The 21,459-nt window shown below is 42.5% G+C and overlaps 2 protein-coding genes across 3 annotated transcripts in view; both read right to left on the bottom strand.

The window, feature by feature from the left end:
* Positions 1 to 351: 351 nt before the first annotated feature.
* atp1b2b (ATPase Na+/K+ transporting subunit beta 2b) lies at positions 352 to 11,538 on the bottom strand. Of its 2 annotated transcripts, XM_044369756.1 has the most exons (8): positions 11,093 to 11,538; positions 5,982 to 6,110; positions 5,779 to 5,886; positions 5,364 to 5,569; positions 5,068 to 5,127; positions 4,771 to 4,797; positions 4,339 to 4,434; positions 352 to 4,253 (listed from the first exon to the last, which is right to left on the bottom strand). In XM_044369756.1, exons 1-8 carry the CDS (start codon positions 11,181 to 11,183, stop codon positions 4,086 to 4,088), a joined length of 885 nt encoding a protein of 294 aa, XP_044225691.1. In that variant the 5' UTR covers positions 11,184 to 11,538; the 3' UTR covers positions 352 to 4,085. The 2 variants fall into 2 exon arrangements, with proteins under 2 accessions (XP_044225691.1, XP_044225692.1); XM_044369757.1 differs by lacking the exon at positions 4,771 to 4,797 and having other exon boundaries at positions 11,093 to 11,536.
* A 1,966-nt stretch (positions 11,539 to 13,504) lies between these two features.
* LOC122994942 (neuronal tyrosine-phosphorylated phosphoinositide-3-kinase adapter 1) overlaps positions 13,505 to 21,459 on the bottom strand; it is a 30,955-nt gene continuing 23,000 nt past the window's right edge. Inside the window, exons 3-8 of the mRNA XM_044369758.1 lie at positions 19,453 to 19,820; positions 18,123 to 19,373; positions 17,523 to 18,068; positions 17,182 to 17,424; positions 15,827 to 15,933; positions 13,505 to 15,229 (exon numbers count right to left, since the gene is read on the bottom strand). Of these exons, the coding sequence (XP_044225693.1) occupies positions 14,798 to 15,229; positions 15,827 to 15,933; positions 17,182 to 17,424; positions 17,523 to 18,068; positions 18,123 to 19,373; positions 19,453 to 19,820 (2,947 nt within the window). The 3' untranslated portion in view covers positions 13,505 to 14,797. The remainder of the gene's footprint in view (positions 15,230 to 15,826; positions 15,934 to 17,181; positions 17,425 to 17,522; positions 18,069 to 18,122; positions 19,374 to 19,452; positions 19,821 to 21,459) is intronic.

Raw genomic sequence — 21,459 nt, 5'->3', positions numbered from 1 at the left:
TCACTTGTTGCCACATATGTGCAATACGTATGTGCACATAGGTTAATGTATGTGTCCGCTGACATTGTAGGCTGTGAGGATTACAGTGAATGAGATTACATTAGATTACATCCACCTGGTCCTACTTTTGACACTGCCTGGCTTCTCTCTCTGTCCTCTACAAAGACCTTACTACTTGACTTTTTTTTTTTTTTACAAATGATCTTTCATTCATAATAAGCCAAAGTGCAAGGACCCACATTGGAATTATGACCTTTCCACTTAAACCTTAGTGTCTTTCCATGAGTAAAAAATCCTTTTCCTCCTGCTATGATGACTACAGGAAAGATGACTAATAGACAGAGGCAAAAATGAAGTTTGAGTTCCCTTAAATGACATTTATTAATTTCTCTATCTTGTTTTGCAGTAAACATGAGCAAAAATATACATACAGTAAGAGCAAAAAATAAAGATCCAGAATAGAATTATCACCCATTTTGGCGAGTACCTCAACAAATCGAATGGATTTCCTTCTTGAACTATCCTTTGCACCCCAGTCTTAGGCAATAGTACGATTTAAAATGAGGGGGGGGGGGGGGGGGGGGGTTTGTTGTATTTATTCTTTTTTTAAAACATGATCAGATGACTCGTTCTGTCACGTAGGTTGGGGCTTCTTGCAGTTTTGATTCTGCAAAGTATTTGCACTTGAAAGCTCTCTGAAAGCACTGTTCATTCATTCTATCAAGTTACTTTTAATGACTGTGTCTTGATTCTGATACAATAGACCCATCTACACATGCAGTGCTCAGAAAGCTTTCACTGCAAGCTTTACAAGATCAGTTTGAGAAAGTAGAAAGGGTTCACATGATGACAAAACTGTTTCTACATTAAAAAAACAAAAAAAAACCCAACAAAATAACTGTCAATTAACAAGCTGTTACATTTTGCCATTTGTTGAATTAATGATGAAAACCTGCCAGGTAACTCCCATAACATGATACAATCCAAGCTAATACATTCTCTCCTCTTTACAACAAAATAGCAATAAAAATACTCTTTTATAAACAAACAATATTTTTTTTTGTAAAATATTGTTCCATCTTGATAATGCACACCGGCAAATCTGCCTGCATGCGATATCTATATGTTGTTGCCTTTTCCTTCCTTGCTCTCGATGACACGTGTTGCACTGATTTTCCAATAAACATATCATACAGCCACACAAGAAATAAATATATTGCTTTTTGAGGACATCTCCAAATTATCACAGAAGAAATGGATAAACAGAGATAACAGGAAATAACATTCTGTGACACTGGGGAACAACACTTTCTGTCCACCAGGAGGCACTGTTCTGTTGCAGTGCAACATGTTCCTTTTGTGCGTATTATTATTATATAAGACTAGGCCTTTAATAACATGGGGTCTTTACCCAGCCACCTGGATCCTACAGTATCTCTGCATGAGATCCTCACTCACTAATCTGCTGCTGGGGATGTGTTGATGCAGCACAACTAAACAGAATTTAAACTCTTATGAAGATCTTTGGTTGAAGAACGAATCCTCACATGCACATGGGTAAAAACAAGAATGTCCAATTGGGTGATGAAGCAAAAAACATTTTATTTGCTGTGTTGTAATTTAAAAGAGAATTATAATTGAATAACAATTGGGTAAAAACACGATTGAATGAAAAATTTATGATCATTGCTTCAGCTCTGGTTTGAAGACAGTGAAACAGGCGTTTGACACAAGGAGGAGCGACAAAGTAGGGTAAAGAAGTTCAGCCTGCAGGCCCCGGATTAGCCGACCAGATTAAGAGATTACAGTGAAATTAAGTAAGTGTTGCAGCAATGCCAGAGGAGAAATGCATGTGAACTGGTCATTGGACTGTCACAGAACGTAACAAAAATGCCTCGGATGACTGTACATCTGAGAACATCCTTCTTTATGAATAACCTCCCTGATATAGATGATATAATCACATTAGATCTGATTGTTTTTTTTTCTTCTGTCTGTCTTTTTCAAGTCTGGATCAGATAATGAGGTGCCGTTTTGGTGGGCATGCAGAGAAACACATTGCTCTGAGAGAAATGAAGTGGTGGAGTCATGCCAGACGTTAATATGAGTGAACAGATGCTCGTGTTCCACATTTGCTGCAATGACACGGCAGGATCACAGTCGCATTGGTACGATTTTGAAGCAGTGCCATGGTAATGTGCCTGAGTTAAAAAGTGTAACTCCACAGATTTCTCCAGCCAGTATTCGCACGTGATTCTTACAACTTTTGTGTGCCCGCACTGCACATGAATGCACATCAAAAAAACAGCTCAAGCACCAAACTCAGGCGGAATCTACTATTTTTCTAGAGGCTGATCGCTCAAACTGGTTGTCTAGTTAACATGAGGGCTATGCCTTCAGCCCAATTCATAAAACAGCGGAAAATACTACAACAAAAAAAAGCATAAACCCAACAAGTGAAATGGGAAAATATCCTTTTCTATGTGGTCAAGAAAGCAAATCTCCAATTTTTTTTTTCCTACAGGCCTATAAAACAAAACTCGGATGCACTAACAATTCACATATTCAAGACTCTAGTCACCTTCAGGAGAAGATGTAAACTATACATTTTGATATGCTGGATGAATATTTCAAAGGATGGAGTATGAATGAAATAAAGGGCACAAGCACAAACGTTCTATTGTACATCCTCCTCTCCAAAAACTGTACATACATTAATTCAACTCAGCTTCACAAAAAAAGGAAAAAAAAAGCACACTTCCAGTGCAAATCAATACAAAATATGACAACGGCATCTATTTCTGATACATATGAAATAGATGCAATACACGCAAAAAATATTCATGTTTAAGTTTATTAAAAATTGAGACACAAGAAAATGGCTCTTGGTTTGACTTCAGGAATGAAATGATAGACACAGTGACAGGGAGTGTGATGTACTGACTGGGAGTGTTGGGGGCAAAAAAAAAAAAATCATATTTTTGTCAACTAATGGTGATGCTGTAAGATGTCTGAAACGTGACTGATGTACTGTCTCTTGTCGTAATTCATTTGGCATCAGTGGTGTTGACGTGACTATTACCAGAGAACCAAATGTGCATCGCATCTGTCTCAGGTCAAACGACTGGTGTGAATATCAAATGACTGAAAATAATTATAATTTAATAGAAGTCTTCTCGTCTGAAGAATGGAATCAAGCATTCATAATGTATGCCACTTAATGAATATTGCACATTGCATGCAACTTCCCGACCTACAGTATGAAATGGGACCTGTAAATGGAACACACACACACACGCACACTCTCAAACACACACACACACTTACTCTTAAAGGTTTTAACCTCTAACTCCCATCTTTTGGAGATGCCTATCTTACTATTTGTTGTTTTCAAAACACACAGTTGCTGTGCGTGAGGTTTAGTAGATTACGCTGCGGTCCCTCCTGGTGGTCAGTGGTTTAACGTAACCTTTTTTCACACTTAGCAGAGAGGTGGGACACGGGGGGCCTCCTGCCCTCATAGCACACTAAAGACAATACACACATGCAAAATGGCTTCATCTCTGCATCCGTCCATCAAGATATATGCAAGTCTGTTGGATTATTCTTTTAAGTGCAACAAAATAGACGTACTGATATAAGGTTATGATACCGTATAAATACCGTAGATATACACATTTTGTATTTTAATTTGTGTATATTCATAAAGAGAGGGATACTCTATAAGGAGGCAGCAGGAGGGGAGCAGCAATAAAGTGGTAAAGTTGCTGATCCTTGCAAACTTTCAAAACACGTGTTTACATCCTTTAGATCTCCTAGTTTGTCATGCAGTATAAATAGACATCACCTCAAACTAATTTACAGAAAAGAATTTGTCCCAAAGCTCACAGACAGAATTAAAGACAGGATTACCACCCTTTGTTCTTGCATCACCTCACCATGCGACCGGATAAACAATTTTGCCCAAAATTTGGGGGGTTGTAAACAAATCCTACAAAGGGTGTGAATCCTGTGATTAGTTTCTGTGTATGTGCAATGTTGCAGAGAATGAAGAAAGTGGTTTTCAGAGGAGGGAAAAGGTAAACCTAGTTAATCGTGTTGATCCTCAGCTTGAAAGACACTCTTCCAGCGAACTTGTCTCTTTCAGTCCCAGCGGGAATGTTGTTGGCGTTGATCTTGCACTCGATGTTGACGTCTTGATTGACGGTGATGTTAAGGAACTTGACGGCAACCAAAGGCTGAGAGTAGTTCACCTGCAAAGAGAGATCCAAGAACATCTTTAAATGTAGGAATTTCCATATCATGTCTGGTACATCTTCAATAATGTGTTGATCTTACCTGAGCTTTCTTGCCATAGTAGGGGTAGTACATAAGGTTGAAAGTGCCGTTCGGAGGGAAGTACATCAACTCTCCGATTTTTTCAGTGTCTTCTTTCTGTAGGGGTGAAAAGATTTCATCAGTTTCATATATGTTGGGGAGGAGGAGGTGAGCCTCATTAAGCTCCTTCTCTACTTCAAACCATCTACTTCAGTGGTCTACAAAAATACATCATTCATGATGTCCTTTGCATATATGCATTCATGATGCATATATGTGTGATATTCTTTTCCCACTATTTCTTTATTTGTTCATACCAGTAAAATGACGTTGTATTGTGTTGTTTGAATATATTATTCACAGACAACTACAATCTACACTTCTGCTATACTGCTATATATGTGTAATTATAATCTAAACTCTACAAAACACAGCTTCTGTCTCCATTCTTACCCATTCATTTTTGCCAACTTTGTACCTCTGAGAGTGAGCAAATTAATGGAGCGCGATGGAAAAAAGAAAAAAAGAAGAGAAGCAGCAACATGCACAGGTGGTGTGAATGACAGAGTGGTATGCAACACAGATATGACAGTTCAAACAATGCAAACACAGAACAGACATTAAAGGGAATGGAGATGAGTGATAGATCGGTGGCATATTGCAGATGAGAGTGAGGCACAATAGCTGCGAATGGGCTGAAATCCAAATTGTTATGTTAAGCCTTTCATTGTGAAAGACAAAAGAGATTACCTTTGCGCCACAGGTGACATACGGAGCCTGTCCATTCTTTCCTGGCAGCATCCCGATCACCTGATGAGACAGAAAGACAACATCTCCAGCATCATTCCCACTTCTCTCTTATTTAAAGACAGAGAAATTAATGTTTAATATTGCTATTTCATATGCTGGAAGTCTTGATAAATCTTGATACTGACTTTCCTTGTTTTTTACCCGAATAATCTTTTTCTCATTCTCAACCACTTTCATTATCTCAGTCATTTCACGTCTCCTAGCAACAACATCCCTATCCTCTTTCTCTTTTATACCCGATTCAGCTTGATGATGATGCATGGCTGGCCGTCCTGGTATCCATAGTAACGGTCACCGACTCCAGAGCAGTCCTCCAGAACAGTGCGGTTGAACTGACAGGAGCGCTTCGGGTTGTTCTTCACATCGCCGCTGTCCTCCTGCAGGAAGTACTGGTCGGGGGTGCACTCGTCATTTTTCTGGGCCTGGACGGTGTCGTTGTAGGCTGCAGGGGAGAGGGGGGTGGGGTTTATTTTGTTAGCAGGGGGCTTATGACTCAACTAAAACCCCTGGTGCAAGGCAATCTCAAACCCATTGACTATAAAGGAATTATCTCTTATTAGGTAAAAAAACAATTCAGTCTAGATCGTTGGATAATCCGCAGCCGTAAGCTTTTTGAGTCACTGCAAGCGAAGCCAAGAGAGACAGACTTACGTGACAGGAACCTGTCCAGGGCCTGAGCGTACATGTCCCAGCTCTCGGTATTCCGGATGTTATAGACAATCTCATAGGTCTCATCAGCTTTGGGTCTGATCACCATGCCTGTGAGTGACAGAGAGACAGCGCAGAGGTCACGCCACTGACGCACAGACTGCGACCTGTGCTCCTGCAGTTCTTGTCATTAGTTGCTACCGCACCTGGTATGGAGAGCCTGTCTTGCCAGGTTGGTTTGTGGTCATCCAAGGTCTGAAGCATTACATACATGGTGAGAGCAAACAAGCCAGCCAGGAAGATGTAGAAAACTATGTAGAAGAGAATGATAAGACCTGCAGACAAAGAGAGACGAGAGAGTTGCATCAACTATATGCAATATCGATGAGAAATCAAATAATATCACATAAGCAACAGATCAAAATACTCAGTTTGATAGACCTTTATTGTTTCTGCACTTTGAGCATTTTGAACTCAGGCATCTCCATCAAGATAAGCAATAAATAGCCCTACAGCTAACATACATTATATCCTCTAAATGGTGTATCATGCCATTTTAATTAACATTTAAAGTAAAGTAACATTTACTAATGCATTTCATTACAGTATATGTACAGAACAATATATTAGTAGCAAAAGGTGTCTAACATTACACAGTGAGTTCATATTTTAAGCTAAGTGTATGTGGCTAGTTGGTAGCTAGTTAGCTCTACAGCTAGGCTATTGCTAATGTCGCTGCTAAAATCAAGTAGTCATAGTTGTTGTTTCCAAAACTGTTGGCAAATTTTTCTAAATTAAATTAAATTAAATTTTTTCTATATAATTGTCTAGTGTCATGTTCTCACTTATATGTTAACATACTAGGTTTATAGTCTATATTTTAGCCTAGCCACTTCTGCTTATTTCAACTCCAATACGATTTTTAAATAGGTAAAATTAGGATTTGTACCAATTTGAATATGTATACAAATAACACATTGAAACAATAATGCATTGAGAATACCAAAAAAAGGAGAAAATGTTACACAAATAAGTAGTTTGTCATTTACGCAAGCCGACGGCAAAGAAGCACTGCAAGCAACACCCCTTCCCTTACGAACAGTTGATTGACGTCGAAACACAATGTAAAAACATAGACTGAAAGAGGCCTGAGTTAAAACAAGAATTAGCTTCTACTGTTTTATTATGTATTATGGCAGAAAAAGGTTTTCACCCATTATTCTGCCTTAGTATTGATTGTTGCATCCAGCCTTCTCACTGTGTACTTGTTGAGCTGGCTGCTGTGTATTTGAGTGGTTTGTGATTTATGCATGAAGGCTACATTAGACTAATCTCTGCAACTTTAGGTAAGTGCAGTCCATTTCATAATTACCGTAATGCACAAACCCCTTTTTGAGTAAATAATCTTACATCTGAGTTAATAACAGAATCAATTCATTTTTAATGAAGTGGTACTGTAGTGTTGGAGCACTTTCTGACCATACATGTACACAAGAGGGCCGTTAATCCTCATTAAACTAGAGGGGCTTCGTTCCATCTGCAACATCTGCCTCTCTCTGTCTGTCACTTGCACATAAACCACAATCCCAAAGATACTTAGCATTCCATTATTATCATGAATTAATTAAAATATCAAAGCGTCATAACATGTTCCACTAAAAAATGTTGTTTGTCCCCAAGTTCTACACAGTGTGGTTGGTCTCTGACTAATTTCATTATAGAGTTGCACTGTCTACAGAGGGGGAGGAACGATGACAGAGGGGGATACAGGAGGAGGGAGAACAAGGACCCCCTGGAGACTGGGCCACAGGGTCAGGAGATTACAGGCCATCATAGACTATTACATGAACAATGTAAGAGGACCATAGTGATAATGTTACATTAGACAGTTTCTGCACTGAAACAAGGACTGCAATATTAATTTGCTGATACTATTTCTATTATTAGTTTAGCCGATAAATATCAGCAAATAGATGACATTACAGTTTCCCAGAGCAAGAAAACTAATGTCACTTATTTAAGTTTATCCATAAGGAACCAAGTCTTAACTGCAGTGCAGGGTGGGACTGAAGGTGGAGATGGGTAGATAAGGGGAGACCATGAGGTTGGTTATGGTAGAGGTCATGTGTTTTTCTTTGATATGTATGTAATATGTATGTGAAGTCTGTTTTTCCTATGTCCTCTGACATGATGTTTGTTTATATGGAAAACAAGCATGGCAATACCATGTTTCGGTATCTTTGAAAATGATGCTTGACAATAAAAACATTGTAAACGAGAATTTGTCATTTATCAAAATTGTTGCTTATCTGTATTGTTGTATCACTCTGTTGCTCCTGTGTTTTATTAATTGCACAGAGGTCAGATGGATCCTCTCTGAAAACAGTATCAGTCATTACAAAAACTCAATGATGTGATGTTTCCTTCTCGGAATCACTTTTGAAACAGCTGCAATATCAGACATTCCTGTAGAGAGCTGGAAAACATAAATAGCATTTTCTATGACACATCCCCCATTTTAAGTATCAGCACCTGAGGCCTGCGTTGGGTAGCAGCTGAGTGCCCTGACCCTATGCCTCTGCTGGATGGCCCCCAGCGTGGAGCTCACTCGCTCTGTCAGCAGGCTCAACGCTGCATCTGCCTCCCCACACAGCCAGGCTTACAGGAATCCATAACAAAATGTCAAGGGGAAGCTGCTCCACAGGGGGCCATCACAGAGGGGCATCTTGATGAATTAGAGCATGATTGTGTGTTTTTTTGTCCAATTGTCTCTGGAATTATTGCAGTAGGAGGTAAATGTAATTAATGGCTGAGTAAGATGACAGCGGGCATCCTGTCTGTAGCATGGAAGAGACCCAAGCTGAGTCATTAAAAATATACAGAGTCAGGCTCAAGCCCCCAGAACAAGCCAGAGGCACTGCGGCGAAAGGAATTAGAGATAAGATATGACGAAACAAAGTGTTAAAGTGTTTTTCTCTGTCATCCAGAGTGGACGTTATGCTAATCACAAATATGACACCACCCGGGGGACACTAAGATGTGTACATGTGCATACGGGGTCAAGCGTGCAGGCAGGGTGGCTTCCCCCCTGGCAAAGAGGGTGTTAGGTTTACAGTCTGCCCTCTCAGTCCAAGCTGATGATGGACAGTGAAGCATCTCTCTTTCACCCTGGTTGAAAGCAAAGAACAAAAGGACAGGACGGAAGGTTCGGCATCCTGTCCTTTCTTCAATAATAATGGCAGGAGGTGTCTCTTTTCTTTCAGAATTAATTAGGAGGGCATGCTGTTCAATTGCTTTGTAAGCAGGTGATCAAACAGACCTCTGAACTGAAAATGAAATGGTCTTGAGAAAGAATTGATAGCTTTCAGCTGCGGTTCTTTTAATGTCAAACTATATTTTATCTTACACCAAGATCGTCATGATTTTGTTCCCTATTGGATCCTGTAAGGCTCTTTTCCTGAGTTGCCCTAAGAGTCTTTTGTTGTTTTTGGAGGTAGGAGGTGCAGAACACTTAATTAGTCCTGTTTTAAATAGAGGTAGTTGTTTGACCATGCCAGCCTGGTGTCAGCTGGTAGCAATGTAACATCAAAATTGCAGGACTGCTCTACTTTATCGAGGCTATTTCCATATCATTACAGCTCTTTACACAAAGCAGAACACACAAGGAAGTGTTCTGTGTTTCATCCTCAAAGAGGCCTTTGATCTAAAGCTCTGAACGTACCTTATACTGCATAATTATTAAGTGTGAACAACAAATTTGTCTTTTAAACAGACCTGGCAACATGACAAGGGTGTTGTCTTGCCTTTTTGCCCTATGTGTGCCAGACTAAGTGGGTATAGAAAGTGGATGGATGGACTGCGGATAAAACCACAGTGTCAAACAAGTGGAAGTACAGTGCTGCAGTAAATGCATCATTAAGAAAGTGAAGTAGTGCTGAGGGTGAATGCCAAGTTTAGCAGAACTACATGTGGTGGCGAACTACAGAAATAGCCTAATTAGCGAGCCTTAGAGAGCACAGCTTAAAAAGGCCACCAGACCTTAAAGCACCTGGGACGCACTGAGCTGGATTAAGTCGTACACTGTGGGGGGATTCAAGCAAAGGAAGCTACAGTCAATGATTCCCAACTCCGCATTAATAGTACAATGTCCATTCATGAAACATAATTGCTAGGATCCCACTGTACATAAAACCATTTGCAGCATTATTCCACCCCCCAAAATACTAAACTTCAGTGTCACTGAGATCGCGTTCCCAGAGAAAAGACCAAAAATAATCTAAATTCCTGAAAGTGGTTGACTTTGCTAGAACTGACGGACGTCCTGAATTGATACCTTCCCCATCAGCCAATGAAGTCATTAGATTAGGATTAAATCCCTCAGTGATTTACACACACTGGGAGGGGCAGGGTTGGAGGTGATACAAATAGCATTTGGCCCTCGGCTTTACCCAGATTAAAACGCTCCAATGTCATTAGAACAGAGCCATATGCGCCCTATCATTTCATGAATCTTTCAGATAGTTGCAGCCTGGTTGCATGGCAGAAAAGAGGACAGTATATGGCAACAGCACTGTGTTTTATAGAAACTGGGATTGGTGTCTTGCATCAAAATCTGGAGAGGAAAAATCTGAAAAATCAATGACATCATGTTGACAAACCCAAAAGCATACAAACCGGTTTCTATTTAACTTCACTGAACAGCTATAACACAACCCTACCCCCCCCCCCCCCCCCCCCCCCCCCCCCCCCCCCCCACACCCCCCTCAACCCCCCTCCCTCTAGATGGAGCCTTCACTGCAGCAGAACTGATATTAAAGCCAGCACCAGTGCTTCCAAAGAGCGGAGCTGATGATATGCACTTTGCAACAGAGTGGAACCTGTTTCAGCAATGCTGCAGTAATCTGGCTAATTCAGATGTAAAATATAACTATATGCCTCCACCCTTATGTTGAGCGCATTGCGCACGGAAAGCGGTGCCATAAATTAATAAATAAAGAAAGAAACAGGAGGGGAAAGAAAGGAAAAAAAAATTCCGCCGGCTTCCACAGGAGCGGTGCCGCATTCAGATTTCAGTACCAGACAGTAGTGGACAGCGACAGCCATCTCACCTGAGCACTGAAGACAAATAATCCACTCAAACAAGTTCAATCACGGTCAAATGTACATATATTATATTGTAGTTACACATGCACATTTTAGAAGAAGCCCTCTCATGGAGCATCATATTGAACCTTTATGGAAAGACTGTATGACAGAGACCTGTTAAAAGAGCCGAGGGACCATATTTGCTGCATTGCTGTAGCTGGACACTACTTACCCCAGCTGCTCGCCGTCCTGCCCAGAAACTCCCTCGTCCTCGGGTTCCATATAAACTCCTTCCACTCGCTTTGTTCTCCATCCTTTGCCATTTTCTAATAAAAGTTCGGACACTAGCACTCAAGATGAATGCGCCTTAAATACAAGAAACGACAGCGAGAGCGAGACAGAGAGAAAGAGAAGGAGACAGAGAGATGACTCTACTGTACCACTACTGTACAATTAAAGCAGCTCTACTTCAACACTCAGACGCTCAAATGAGGAGGAATGAGAGCAAAATAGCTACTGCAGCCTCTCTGCACACAGGAAATAGTAAGAGGTGGCGGTCCGATACACTCAGCACAGACCTAGTATCTGCCCTCCCCCCCTGCTCTTGTCTGCATTCCGCAGAGTTTTGATGAGTGGTGCAGAAATCTAGTGATACTGCGGTAAAGCGCTCCCTCCGCCTCTATCTACAAGCATCCCCCCTCCCCTCTCCCCCCTCACTCTGCAGCCCCCCCCGCCTCCCTCCACCCGCCTGACAGAGCCAAATCCCTCCCCCTTATCCCCCCGCCCGGCCAATCATCTGCACCGCATCCTGCCTCCTCACAGGCCCCACACGTGAAAGACAACCCCGTCAGCAAATCGTGGGGTGGCTGAGGGCAACTTTTTATTGGCTCCCGGGCCCTAGACGTCATGAACATAAAATCCCTCTGATATTCCTACAGCATTCAACATGTCTGTTATTAAGCGATGATGTTATATAGTCCCCTTACTGTGCTGTATTAGATTCATATGATCTATTATGCAGGGATTTATTGTATATGTTCTAATCTAGATCATTGATTAAGTTTGTCATAGATCAGGTGTTAGAATAAGCTCCTCAAATTATAATATCGAGAATTATATAGACTTTCATAATGTTGGAGTTTCATCAGTGAATTTCTAACACTCATATTTGGGGAGATTGGGAAACTAATTGTCTGCATGTGTGCTTCATCTACCCCAAACTCAACTGAACTGCTCTTGTCAAGAGCAATAACTATCTAATCTATCTGAAATTCAAACTATGAAGGTCTAATGTTTCTCTCTGAGCCAGTGCACAAGTGTTCGTGTGTGTTGTATTGAAGCACTGGCTTTATTTTCACATGCATGCAGCCAAAGCCCAGCAGCAGTGGAGAGAGTGAAGGCAGCGCCCTCACTTGGATGCTGAAGGGTGCTGCAACACGTGCTGCAGGAGTGCAGTGGGAACATAATGTCCACTTCACCACCATCTCACTGTGGGAACGACACGAGGCAGTAAAACATGTAAAAATCCTGTTTGTTGTGTAAAGTTCATTATATAAAATTTATTTTAATGACAATATCAATGCAAATATAGCACTACAGTGATTTCCAAGGTACACCGTATCTTACCATATCAATATAGTATGGCACTCATATAATGGCCACTGTTTTAGTAGACACACAAAACCAACAGCTTCTGTAAACTATTTTGGAGATGATACCTAGGGTTCGATATCAGTCTGTGAAAAGGAATCATAGTAAGGTGGTTTCTCGGTATCTGAAATTAAATTGGGCACAATAGTCAATATCATTTGAACATTTTCATCGTGAGGAATCTCTGCATGCATTGCACTTGCCCATTTCCTTCAACCTGACCTGTGTTTGTTTGAAAATGGACTCAGTAAGCTTGCAAACCTCGACCGTCAAAAAACAACACGCGCAGGCGAAACTAAAACGAAAGGCCAAGCAGTGACTCTCAAACATTTAGATAGGTCTTCTTTTCACTGGGTGTACTGTACTGTACAGTTTGGTGCTAACTATCAAAAACAACAACAACCAAGAGACATTCAAGTGCCTTAATACTATTACAGAAGGGCTCACTCTTCAAGGTACAAACTTCATTTCACGTGGCTGTCAGAAATAAAACAAATATGTAACAATAACCACTATATTAATCATGTTTCTCATGGTGACACCATGTGGTTGAATGAACAACACCAGTAGTTCAAAATATCAGCAAAGTATTCAAAAAGGTCAAGACAACGAGCTGTTGAAATCTGTACACAAATGAAAATGAATGTAGAAAAAAAAGGCATAAATAAAATAATAACAGCTTAAAGGGAGTCTTGCATAAATTTAAATAAACAACTGTTGGACTGTGCCTTTCTTTAGAGGGCTTACTGTTTATTAGTGGAACTATAAGTAATGCATGGACTGGCTGCAGCAGATAAAGTACTTAATTCTTTTAGAAAAAACAAGTGAACAAAGTTATGTTTTATACAGTATATGCTACATAATATGTATTGATTACAAGTATGAAAATGGAAATAATTGCTACATTTTCAATACAGTTGTACATATCTATTTACAGTACATTAGGGTTTCTCCTAAGCGTTTACCATGTTTTGTGCAGATTGTTCCAGCATTCTGTTTGAGGTGATCAATACTCACAGTCTTATCAGTTGCACCATATTGTACAGTCTGTGTTGATGGGTGTCAGTGCTTGTTTTTTTTCTGTGTGGTGGAACAATCACTAATGTGCAACTGTGGATAAGCATGAGTGATGAAGTTTTTCTGTACCATTGATCTGTTGTCTATATTTGGCTGGACTGCACTGTATGTGCCATCTGTCGAACCACCTTTTCTAATGATACACCAAGCAACATCTTCTTTTTTTTTATACAACCACATGTTATTATAGTGAAGTTCAGCTGTATGTAAAAGTCTGACATGATCATCTCTACACTTTTTTTTTTTTTTTTTTTTACAATACTGTATGTCTATTGTGACATGCAGAGAATGACACAGTAAATATGACTTATTCAAGTCTTAGATATGTATGTTAGGCTAGTTGACACAAGTTTTAATTATGTTGCTCTGGCATTGGGAGCATATTGCTATAAAATTGCAGAAATGTCGAGAAAGTAAATAGATTTACATTACAAATATGCAAACAGATACAGTAGGTAGCTTTTACTCCTCGGTGATGATTATTTGCATCCACAATGACAATCTGTTGATACCAAGACATCTCATATGCATTCACGATTTCAAGAAACACTTCAATAACTTATCAATGAGTCTTGCCTTTTCTCATCCACAGAGTAGTTTCTATGTGTGTTGGACCACAGTTTAATGTGCCCTTCACTGGCAGGTACCTTCTTATAACTTTCTCTCCGTGTGTTGGAGGGGAAAAAAATAAAATAAAAACATGATTCCTTTATGTCTCAAGTAGTCAGGAGGAAATTTGGCAAACACCAAACTCAGAAAACATCCCACCCATTATTATCAAGTTGGTGTCTTCATTTTGTAGCAATAATACTGGTGTTTTGTGGCAAAAAATCATTGGCAATTAGAACACATCAAGAAGGACACAGTACAGACCAAGTACAAATCAACTGTTTAGTTTGATTGTAATACTTGTTTTACTTCACCCTTCTTATCAACCGTTTTCATTTTTTTCTTCTCCTAAACGAGTTCAAAGTCTCCAATAACTTTCATCACCGTTCTCAGATCACACAATAAGAGTGCGAGCAAATTTCTCCTTTGTTCACAATCTCTCGTCCCTCTGTGGTAATTATGTCACCACAACCCTTTAAAGGATTTTCCAGTTACTGAACACATTTTTACTCTCGCCTCTTATTAATTGTTCAACCACCTTCAACGCATCTGTGTGTATTGTCTCTCTTCAGTGCTGTACTTGCCGGCTTGTCTCTCCACCTCAGATAGCCGTGTCCCACACGACGGCCTGCGGCCTCTGGCATGGTGGTGTGCCAGTCTTACGAGGCTCAGGTGTCCGTCTCCAGCTAGGGAGGATGGGCATGCTGTCCTGCTTGCACAAGCTTTTGTCAGGGCGCCTGTGGGCCTTGATCTCTTTGCACAGGCAGCGTTTACGCTCGATGACTTCCAGCAGCTTGCCGTCTCTCTGGGTCTGCGTTGTGGAAGGGGTGGTGCCCCCGCTGACAGGAGGCTGTCCCTGTGCCAGCTGGGCGAGCTGCTGGAACTGTAACTGTAGGTGGTGCTGTTGCTGAAGCTGCTGGAGCTGCTGCTTTAACTGCAGCTGCTGCTGGTGGAGCTGAAGCTGCTGCTGCTGTCGAGACACACTGGGACTGCTGGGACTGCAGGGCACTTGAGGTTGGGCCAGACCATGCAGCTGAACAGAATGAAAAAAGTCAAATCAGTGAATTGATGTAGTGCTTTATTCTGTATTTAAATTACTAAAAAAAAAAAAAAAAAACCCTGAACGATCACTGCAGTGCTGTCAACCAATCGTAGCACATGTTGAATAATACTGCAGTTCCTGTAGACTGCCAGGAGGATGCAGCACTGCTTCATCTATTAAAGGTTGAGGGAGGGTCAACCAGACGCATGCAGACAGTCTCTGCAGCACAGTCAAACTGCGTCAGCACTTGCTATGCAGCCAGAATCTGGGCAAAATGTGCTGCCAGAAGACTGCAGCTCATCACTCCAAAACATAGTACAGCATGTTCTTTCATCCTCTATTCTCTAACATTTACTGATTACATACAAGCCTACGTCATATACCTTTGCTGCTCTTATTCTTTTGAGGCAGGCCAAAACCTTATTCTGCTCAGTGGGCAAATCTACCAGCTATAAATAGATCTGCAGGAGCTCTGTCTCTAGCAGGAATGGAAGTCATAATGAGGACAATATTAATGTTCACTCCCAAATCTACCATGAATGAAGTTAATAGAGTCTAAAGTTATAAGGATGGGTATTATATATTCACCTGATTCAGGGCTTCTCGTGCTGGTAGACTGCTCTGTCTCTGGACGTCTCCTCCACCCACCTGTCTCACTCCAGCAGCAGAGGAGGAGCGGCCCAGCCGCCCCACTTCTGTAAGGAAACAAACATTTGGGCCTGCTAATGAGAACCCTGGAACATAACTTTTCATTTTAACACACAGAGCTGTGAATGTTTACTCATACTCAAGTGAATTGAGACAGCCTTTGTACATTGTGCGCTCATTATATTCTAAACTATTAGGAAATTATAAAGTTATAATAAACCTACAAACAATAGATACTGGAGCGATACATTTTTATTAACATAGGTACGCTTTCACAGAGATTTGTTGTGTCACTGTCTGTCAGCTGGATATCTTACATTATCTTGTAAACACACATCCATTAAATTTATTGGACAGGAACACGTAATTTGATCTTGTTGGTGATCCTGATCTGCAATTTCCGCTATTCTGCAATTATTGTTTATCCAGGCATAACCAAAATAAGATTGAGAGTTAATTCAATATTCTACTGAATTTTTTTTTCAATCAAAAATAGGTTTAACAATGAAGTGACAGAAATGATTTGAGTGAAACAGATATTTGACTGTTAGGCATTGGTGAAGGGTTGCACTCTGATTGCTCTATAGTTTCCTGTAATATCACTTTACTTAAGAGGCTTACCTGGAATATCATTTGAACCCAGTCTGTATATGTACTTAACTCATATAACTGAATTTAATTAAATTATAAAGTGCTTTAAACAACCGGGTTTGCCACAATGTACATTGTAAACAGCATGAAATGTGCCTGGGGCTCATGAATGTGTATGTGCGGGGATGTGGACTTGTTTATGGAACACTTCTTTTATTGGCTCTGCTTCAAGGAAAGTATTGCACTGATTCTCAAAGTAAGCAGTGTCTCTCTGTCTCTGGAGAAAGGCCTTGAGTGAAGATGCAGAGACTGACAAAGAGATATAGAGGCTTCAAGGCTAACTTCAGTATAGCAGGATGTGCTGGAGGCAGAGCTTTTGTGACAGAGGAGAGGAGAGGAGAGGAGAGGAGAGGAGAGGAGAGGAGAGTCTCTGCTAGTTTAATTCTCTACTTTGATGAATGAAAAATATCTTAGATGGGGAAAGTTTATCTCTTAAAAAATTCTGGGGGTGTTAAGTCATGTTTCATGTCAAACAAGGGAAAAAAACAAGCTGGCTGTCTAAGTTTAAAAGCCACATCATAGCTCAGCCAGCAGAAGAATCCCCATGTAAATCTGCTCACAGTATGTAGTTCCTTTCTAAAGAGGATAATGTTGTTTTCTTGTTTGTCTTTTTCAGAAGCTATGACTGAAAAGATTATGCCTACCTCCATTGCGACAGGCAGGGAAAGTCTGGCAGGGAAGAGGCAGCCCGACTCTGGGCAGGGCTCTGAATCCTGGGCTGCTGTCCATGCCTGCCAAGGACTCACTGTGACCAAGGGCCCTGCTGGTGGCACCACTGAAGTGGACCGGGATGCCTGAGTGGCCTCCTCGAGACCCCATCCCCAACTCCTCTTTATCCATCCTTAACAGGGCATCAGCACTGCCATTCCATGCCCGTCCTTCGTCCTCTGACACAGGGGAAAGAACAGAATGAAATACCTTCAAATGCCTGATTTTTTCTCAAAACAACATCTGCATTTTGTATCCAAAATGACCTCTGACTTACTCTCTGTGTCTCTGCTCCCATGGCTGAAGGACAATTTCCTCTGCATGGGCCAGTAAGACCCCTCATCTGCGGCTAAGCTGGCACTGCTGTCCCAAGGCATGAAGCCAACTTTCGACTGGAGGGATGCGGACCCTCCGTTACTCTTGGATGCCCCTTCACCTACACCTGTAAGACTCGAGGGCTGTTGCAGACACGGCGTCTGAGAGCTTCCTCTCAGGCTCTCATAAGCCGGCGGTCTCCGGAAGCCGCCGGAAGGGTAGGTCCACAGCAGGGGGCTGTCCGAGGAGGGAGGCTTGTATGCTGGCAGGCCATGAGGAGTGTGAGAGCGGAGATGCGGGCGGGAATGAGGACGTTGGGATGAGGATAATGGAGTAGGGGTTGAGCTGGTGCTGCCTTGAGATGTTTGGCTGCTAGTGGCAATATCCATCTGTAAGGAGTGCAGCCCTCCTTCCCTGTCCCGATCCCTGTCCCGATCTCTGTCCCGATCCCTGTCCCGATCCCTTTCTCTGTCTCTGTCTCTTTCTCTATCCCTGTCCTTATCTCTATCTCTGTCTCTATCTCTGTCCTTGTCTTTTTCCTTCTCTCTCTCCCTGTCTCTACCCCGATCCCTGTCTCTATCTCTATCTCGGTCTCTATCTCTATCTCTATCTCGGTCCCTCTCCCTATCCTTGTCTCTGTCCTTATCCCTCTCTCCTTTATCTGTCTTTAAGAGGAAGCTAACAGACTTGCCCTCCTTGCCTGTACTTGAGGTTTGGGTCTGGACGGTGGCCTGGTTCGAAGTCTGAGAGCTGCTCTTGGTCGGAGCAGGAGAGTCTCCTCTTTCTGGCTTGCGATAGTGATGGTAGTGCGAGGGGCGGTGGTGAGGGTGGTGGTGGTGATGGGAGAAAGGTGAGGTGGATTTGGAGGATGGAGGCAGAGGTGTTGAGTGACTCCTGGCTCTCAGTCCAGGAGCAGGGCCCAACTGGGCGTCTCTACTGTGTTTGTCCTGCGGGGTTATACTTCCTCCCGATGACTCCTTGGAGCCTGACATGGATACGGGAACATTAGAGGACGTTGAGGAGGAGGTGCTGGCTTGCGTCGTCACGCTGGACGTTTGAGTTCCCATTTTAGCAGAGGCAGAGACCTTGTTTTGCACCCCGACCCCACTGGAGGCTGCTGCGGGCTGAGGGAAGGCCAGCAGCGGGGGCCGGTGTTGTAGAAGGTTGGGGAAAGGGGCTGGGATCTTCGTGTTGGATTCGGGCTCAGATTTACCCCCTTGCAGCAGGTAGGGAGTAGGCGCTCGTGGGGTGTGGGGACTGGCGGAGAGGACCTGGGGGACAGGGGTGGAGGATGTGGAGGATGGCAGAGGAGATGAATGAGAGATCGACACAGTGGCTTTGGGTTTGGAGTAGGAAGGAGAGGAAGAGGACGGGCGTGGCAGAGAGGAGGAGCTGTTGGAGGAAGATGGGGTGACATGGTAATGTTTAGAGGATTTCAGTTTCTCGTGTTTGGGTGGGGGGTGTCTCTGGGACTCTCTGTCCTCTTGCAGCGGGTATTTCATCTCCTCATAGATTGCCTCACTCTGGTCTGAGTCAGAGTCAGGTGTGGTGGCCACGGGGGTGACAGGGTGGGGGGTGGCGGTCTGGCTGTCTCTGGTGAACACCTGGCCCACCATCTCTATATAGACTGGCTCATCCTCCCCGTCTCCTGTCTGAATCTGAGAGTCTGCTGCCTGGAAAGGCAGGGATGTGGCAGAAGGAGGCACACGTGGAGGAAGGGGGTCAAAGGAAAGCTGGGTGCTGGGACTTCTCTTGGGCTTTAAAGGAGGAACCTTCTTTGATCCGATCTCCCCAGAGTCAGACTTCTTCATGGCTGTAGAAGGAAAAAAATACATCTCAAGAAAATAGATAATTTTCTCAGCAGAATGTGCATCTGGAAATACACTTCTTACCATTTTTCTTCTCTGAGTGTTTGGTCTGTGAATGAGAGGGCGGGGGAGGTGGCGGCGTCTCGGGAGGTCCTCTGCTGTCAGCGGATGAGGAGCTGAGGCGAGTGCTGGGGTGACGTTTGGGTTTGGCCGGAGGGCAGCGGCCGCCATGTTGTGACTGGGTGTCAGAGTAATCTCCGTTCTCTAGACTTGCATCCCCGGCACCGACCGCATGGCAGGATTGCGAGCGTGGCGCCATGGCGGAGGCACAGGAGTGAGGGGACAGGTCCTGGGAGGCCGGCATGGTCATAAAACCCATCCGGAAGTGCCGGCGGAAAGAAGCCAAGTCTCTGACTTTGCCGACAGTAGCTGAAGGGTCATTTTGGGTGGAGCTGCAGTTTAGGAAAAGGGTTGGATAGGTTTGAGAAATCTGGAAGCATGAGGGAATCATAGTTAAGTGAAAAAACATTCATGTACTACTGTACCCTTTATATTATTGACCTCCTTCTTCCCTCACTGTCTCTTTGGTCTTCAAACATCGTCTTTGCAATAAAGAAATGCCTGCAGGGCTTTTCGCTGCAAAAGGGAAAGCCCTAGAGGCTCCTCCATCTTTCGCATTCACATATCTCTCCATCTCCATTCCTCCACATCTGCTTCACCATCAAACACATTTAATTAGAAAATCAATTCCCTTGTCAAAAACAAAGTGCTCTTAGTGTACACTGTGCTGCTGGAATTCCCTTATTCTTTATATCCTCATCCCACATCTGCAGTCTGCTCTCATGCTCGTCTGAAGAATTTAATCTGTTGCCATGGGAACAGTCGCAATTGTCATGTATTTGATAGTTTGTCTTCGAAATCACAGATGACACAAGCTCCCAAAACAATAAATAAAAGTGACAAAGGGAAAAATCTGACAAAATATTGCAGTGTTTTACCAAACTGAGCAATAGGTGGAATTTCATTCCGTCTTTTGGCTGAACATACTAGACATCCTTTATTCTACTAACACTGTTTACCTCATTATTAAAACGTGTCTATGCTCAAAACTCTATAGTCTTGTTTGCAGTTTACAAATCTGTCCATCTCAGCCAACATAACTTGTAAAACATGTTGAAGAGCAAGTTTTGGAAGAAGTTAATTATAAGTACACCCCAGTGAACCAAAAGAAAAGTGTGCTGACAGATTGAAGTCAAGTACAGTTCAGGTGATAGTACAAGTGATTTAAGTTGCTGACATAAATCTGTGAGGTTTGAGGCTCGGCTGAGTTCACCAAAGGCTTACAAAATGGTTACTGATAACCCTCTCCTTGCTTCTCTGCTTTAGAGATAGTAGGTGCTGTGATGGTGTGGAGTCCTCTCCAGGGGGGTGTTATGCAGTTTCACCCCACAGCAACACAAGATAAGTCCCTTTAAGCCAACTTGGATCGAACAAGATTGCCTTACTCTTCACATACAACTGATTTATCATTAACAAGGCTACTGTGAAGTTTCTGAACTTACACGAAAAGTCAGAGGGGAGGGGGAAAAAAAAGCTTTATCTTGTGTTTGGAAAATACCATTAGAAATAGTAAAAAAAAAAAAAAAGATCACAGAATTTACTGCAGCAGTGCAGGAAGGAATCCCAGATTCATCAGACTGATTCTTGTTCCAGGTTTGTGTTTATCACATCTCAGCAAATGTGCAGGGAGCACATCTGGATAACCACATCTGTGCCTACATGTTTGAGGGTGCAAGAAATTGTGTGTAATTAAATGGCTCAAATGCATGATTATTATGTGGCGACATATGACCATGGGTCACGCAGCACTCTCTTTTAGATCAGTTGCGATCCCTGTGAGGCAGTGAAGCACAGAGGAAGACAATTGGAGCTTACAATTTGCAGTCAACAGCGAGCGATCAGCAGAAGCAGCAGCGCTGAGGCCGCTCATCCCGGAGAACACAGAGTCTCCTATTTTCTTTTCCTCATCACATCACTGTGTGTGAGTGCCTGAATATGTGTGTTTATGTGTGTGGTATAGCAACAGAGTGT

The sequence above is a fragment of the Thunnus albacares genome, chromosome 13 (assembly GCF_914725855.1).
Source record: "Thunnus albacares chromosome 13, fThuAlb1.1, whole genome shotgun sequence".
Taxonomy (NCBI): domain Eukaryota; kingdom Metazoa; phylum Chordata; class Actinopteri; order Scombriformes; family Scombridae; genus Thunnus; species Thunnus albacares.
The sequence above is the reverse complement of the archived record's forward strand: the minus strand, read 5'-3'. Positions and strand labels throughout refer to the sequence as shown.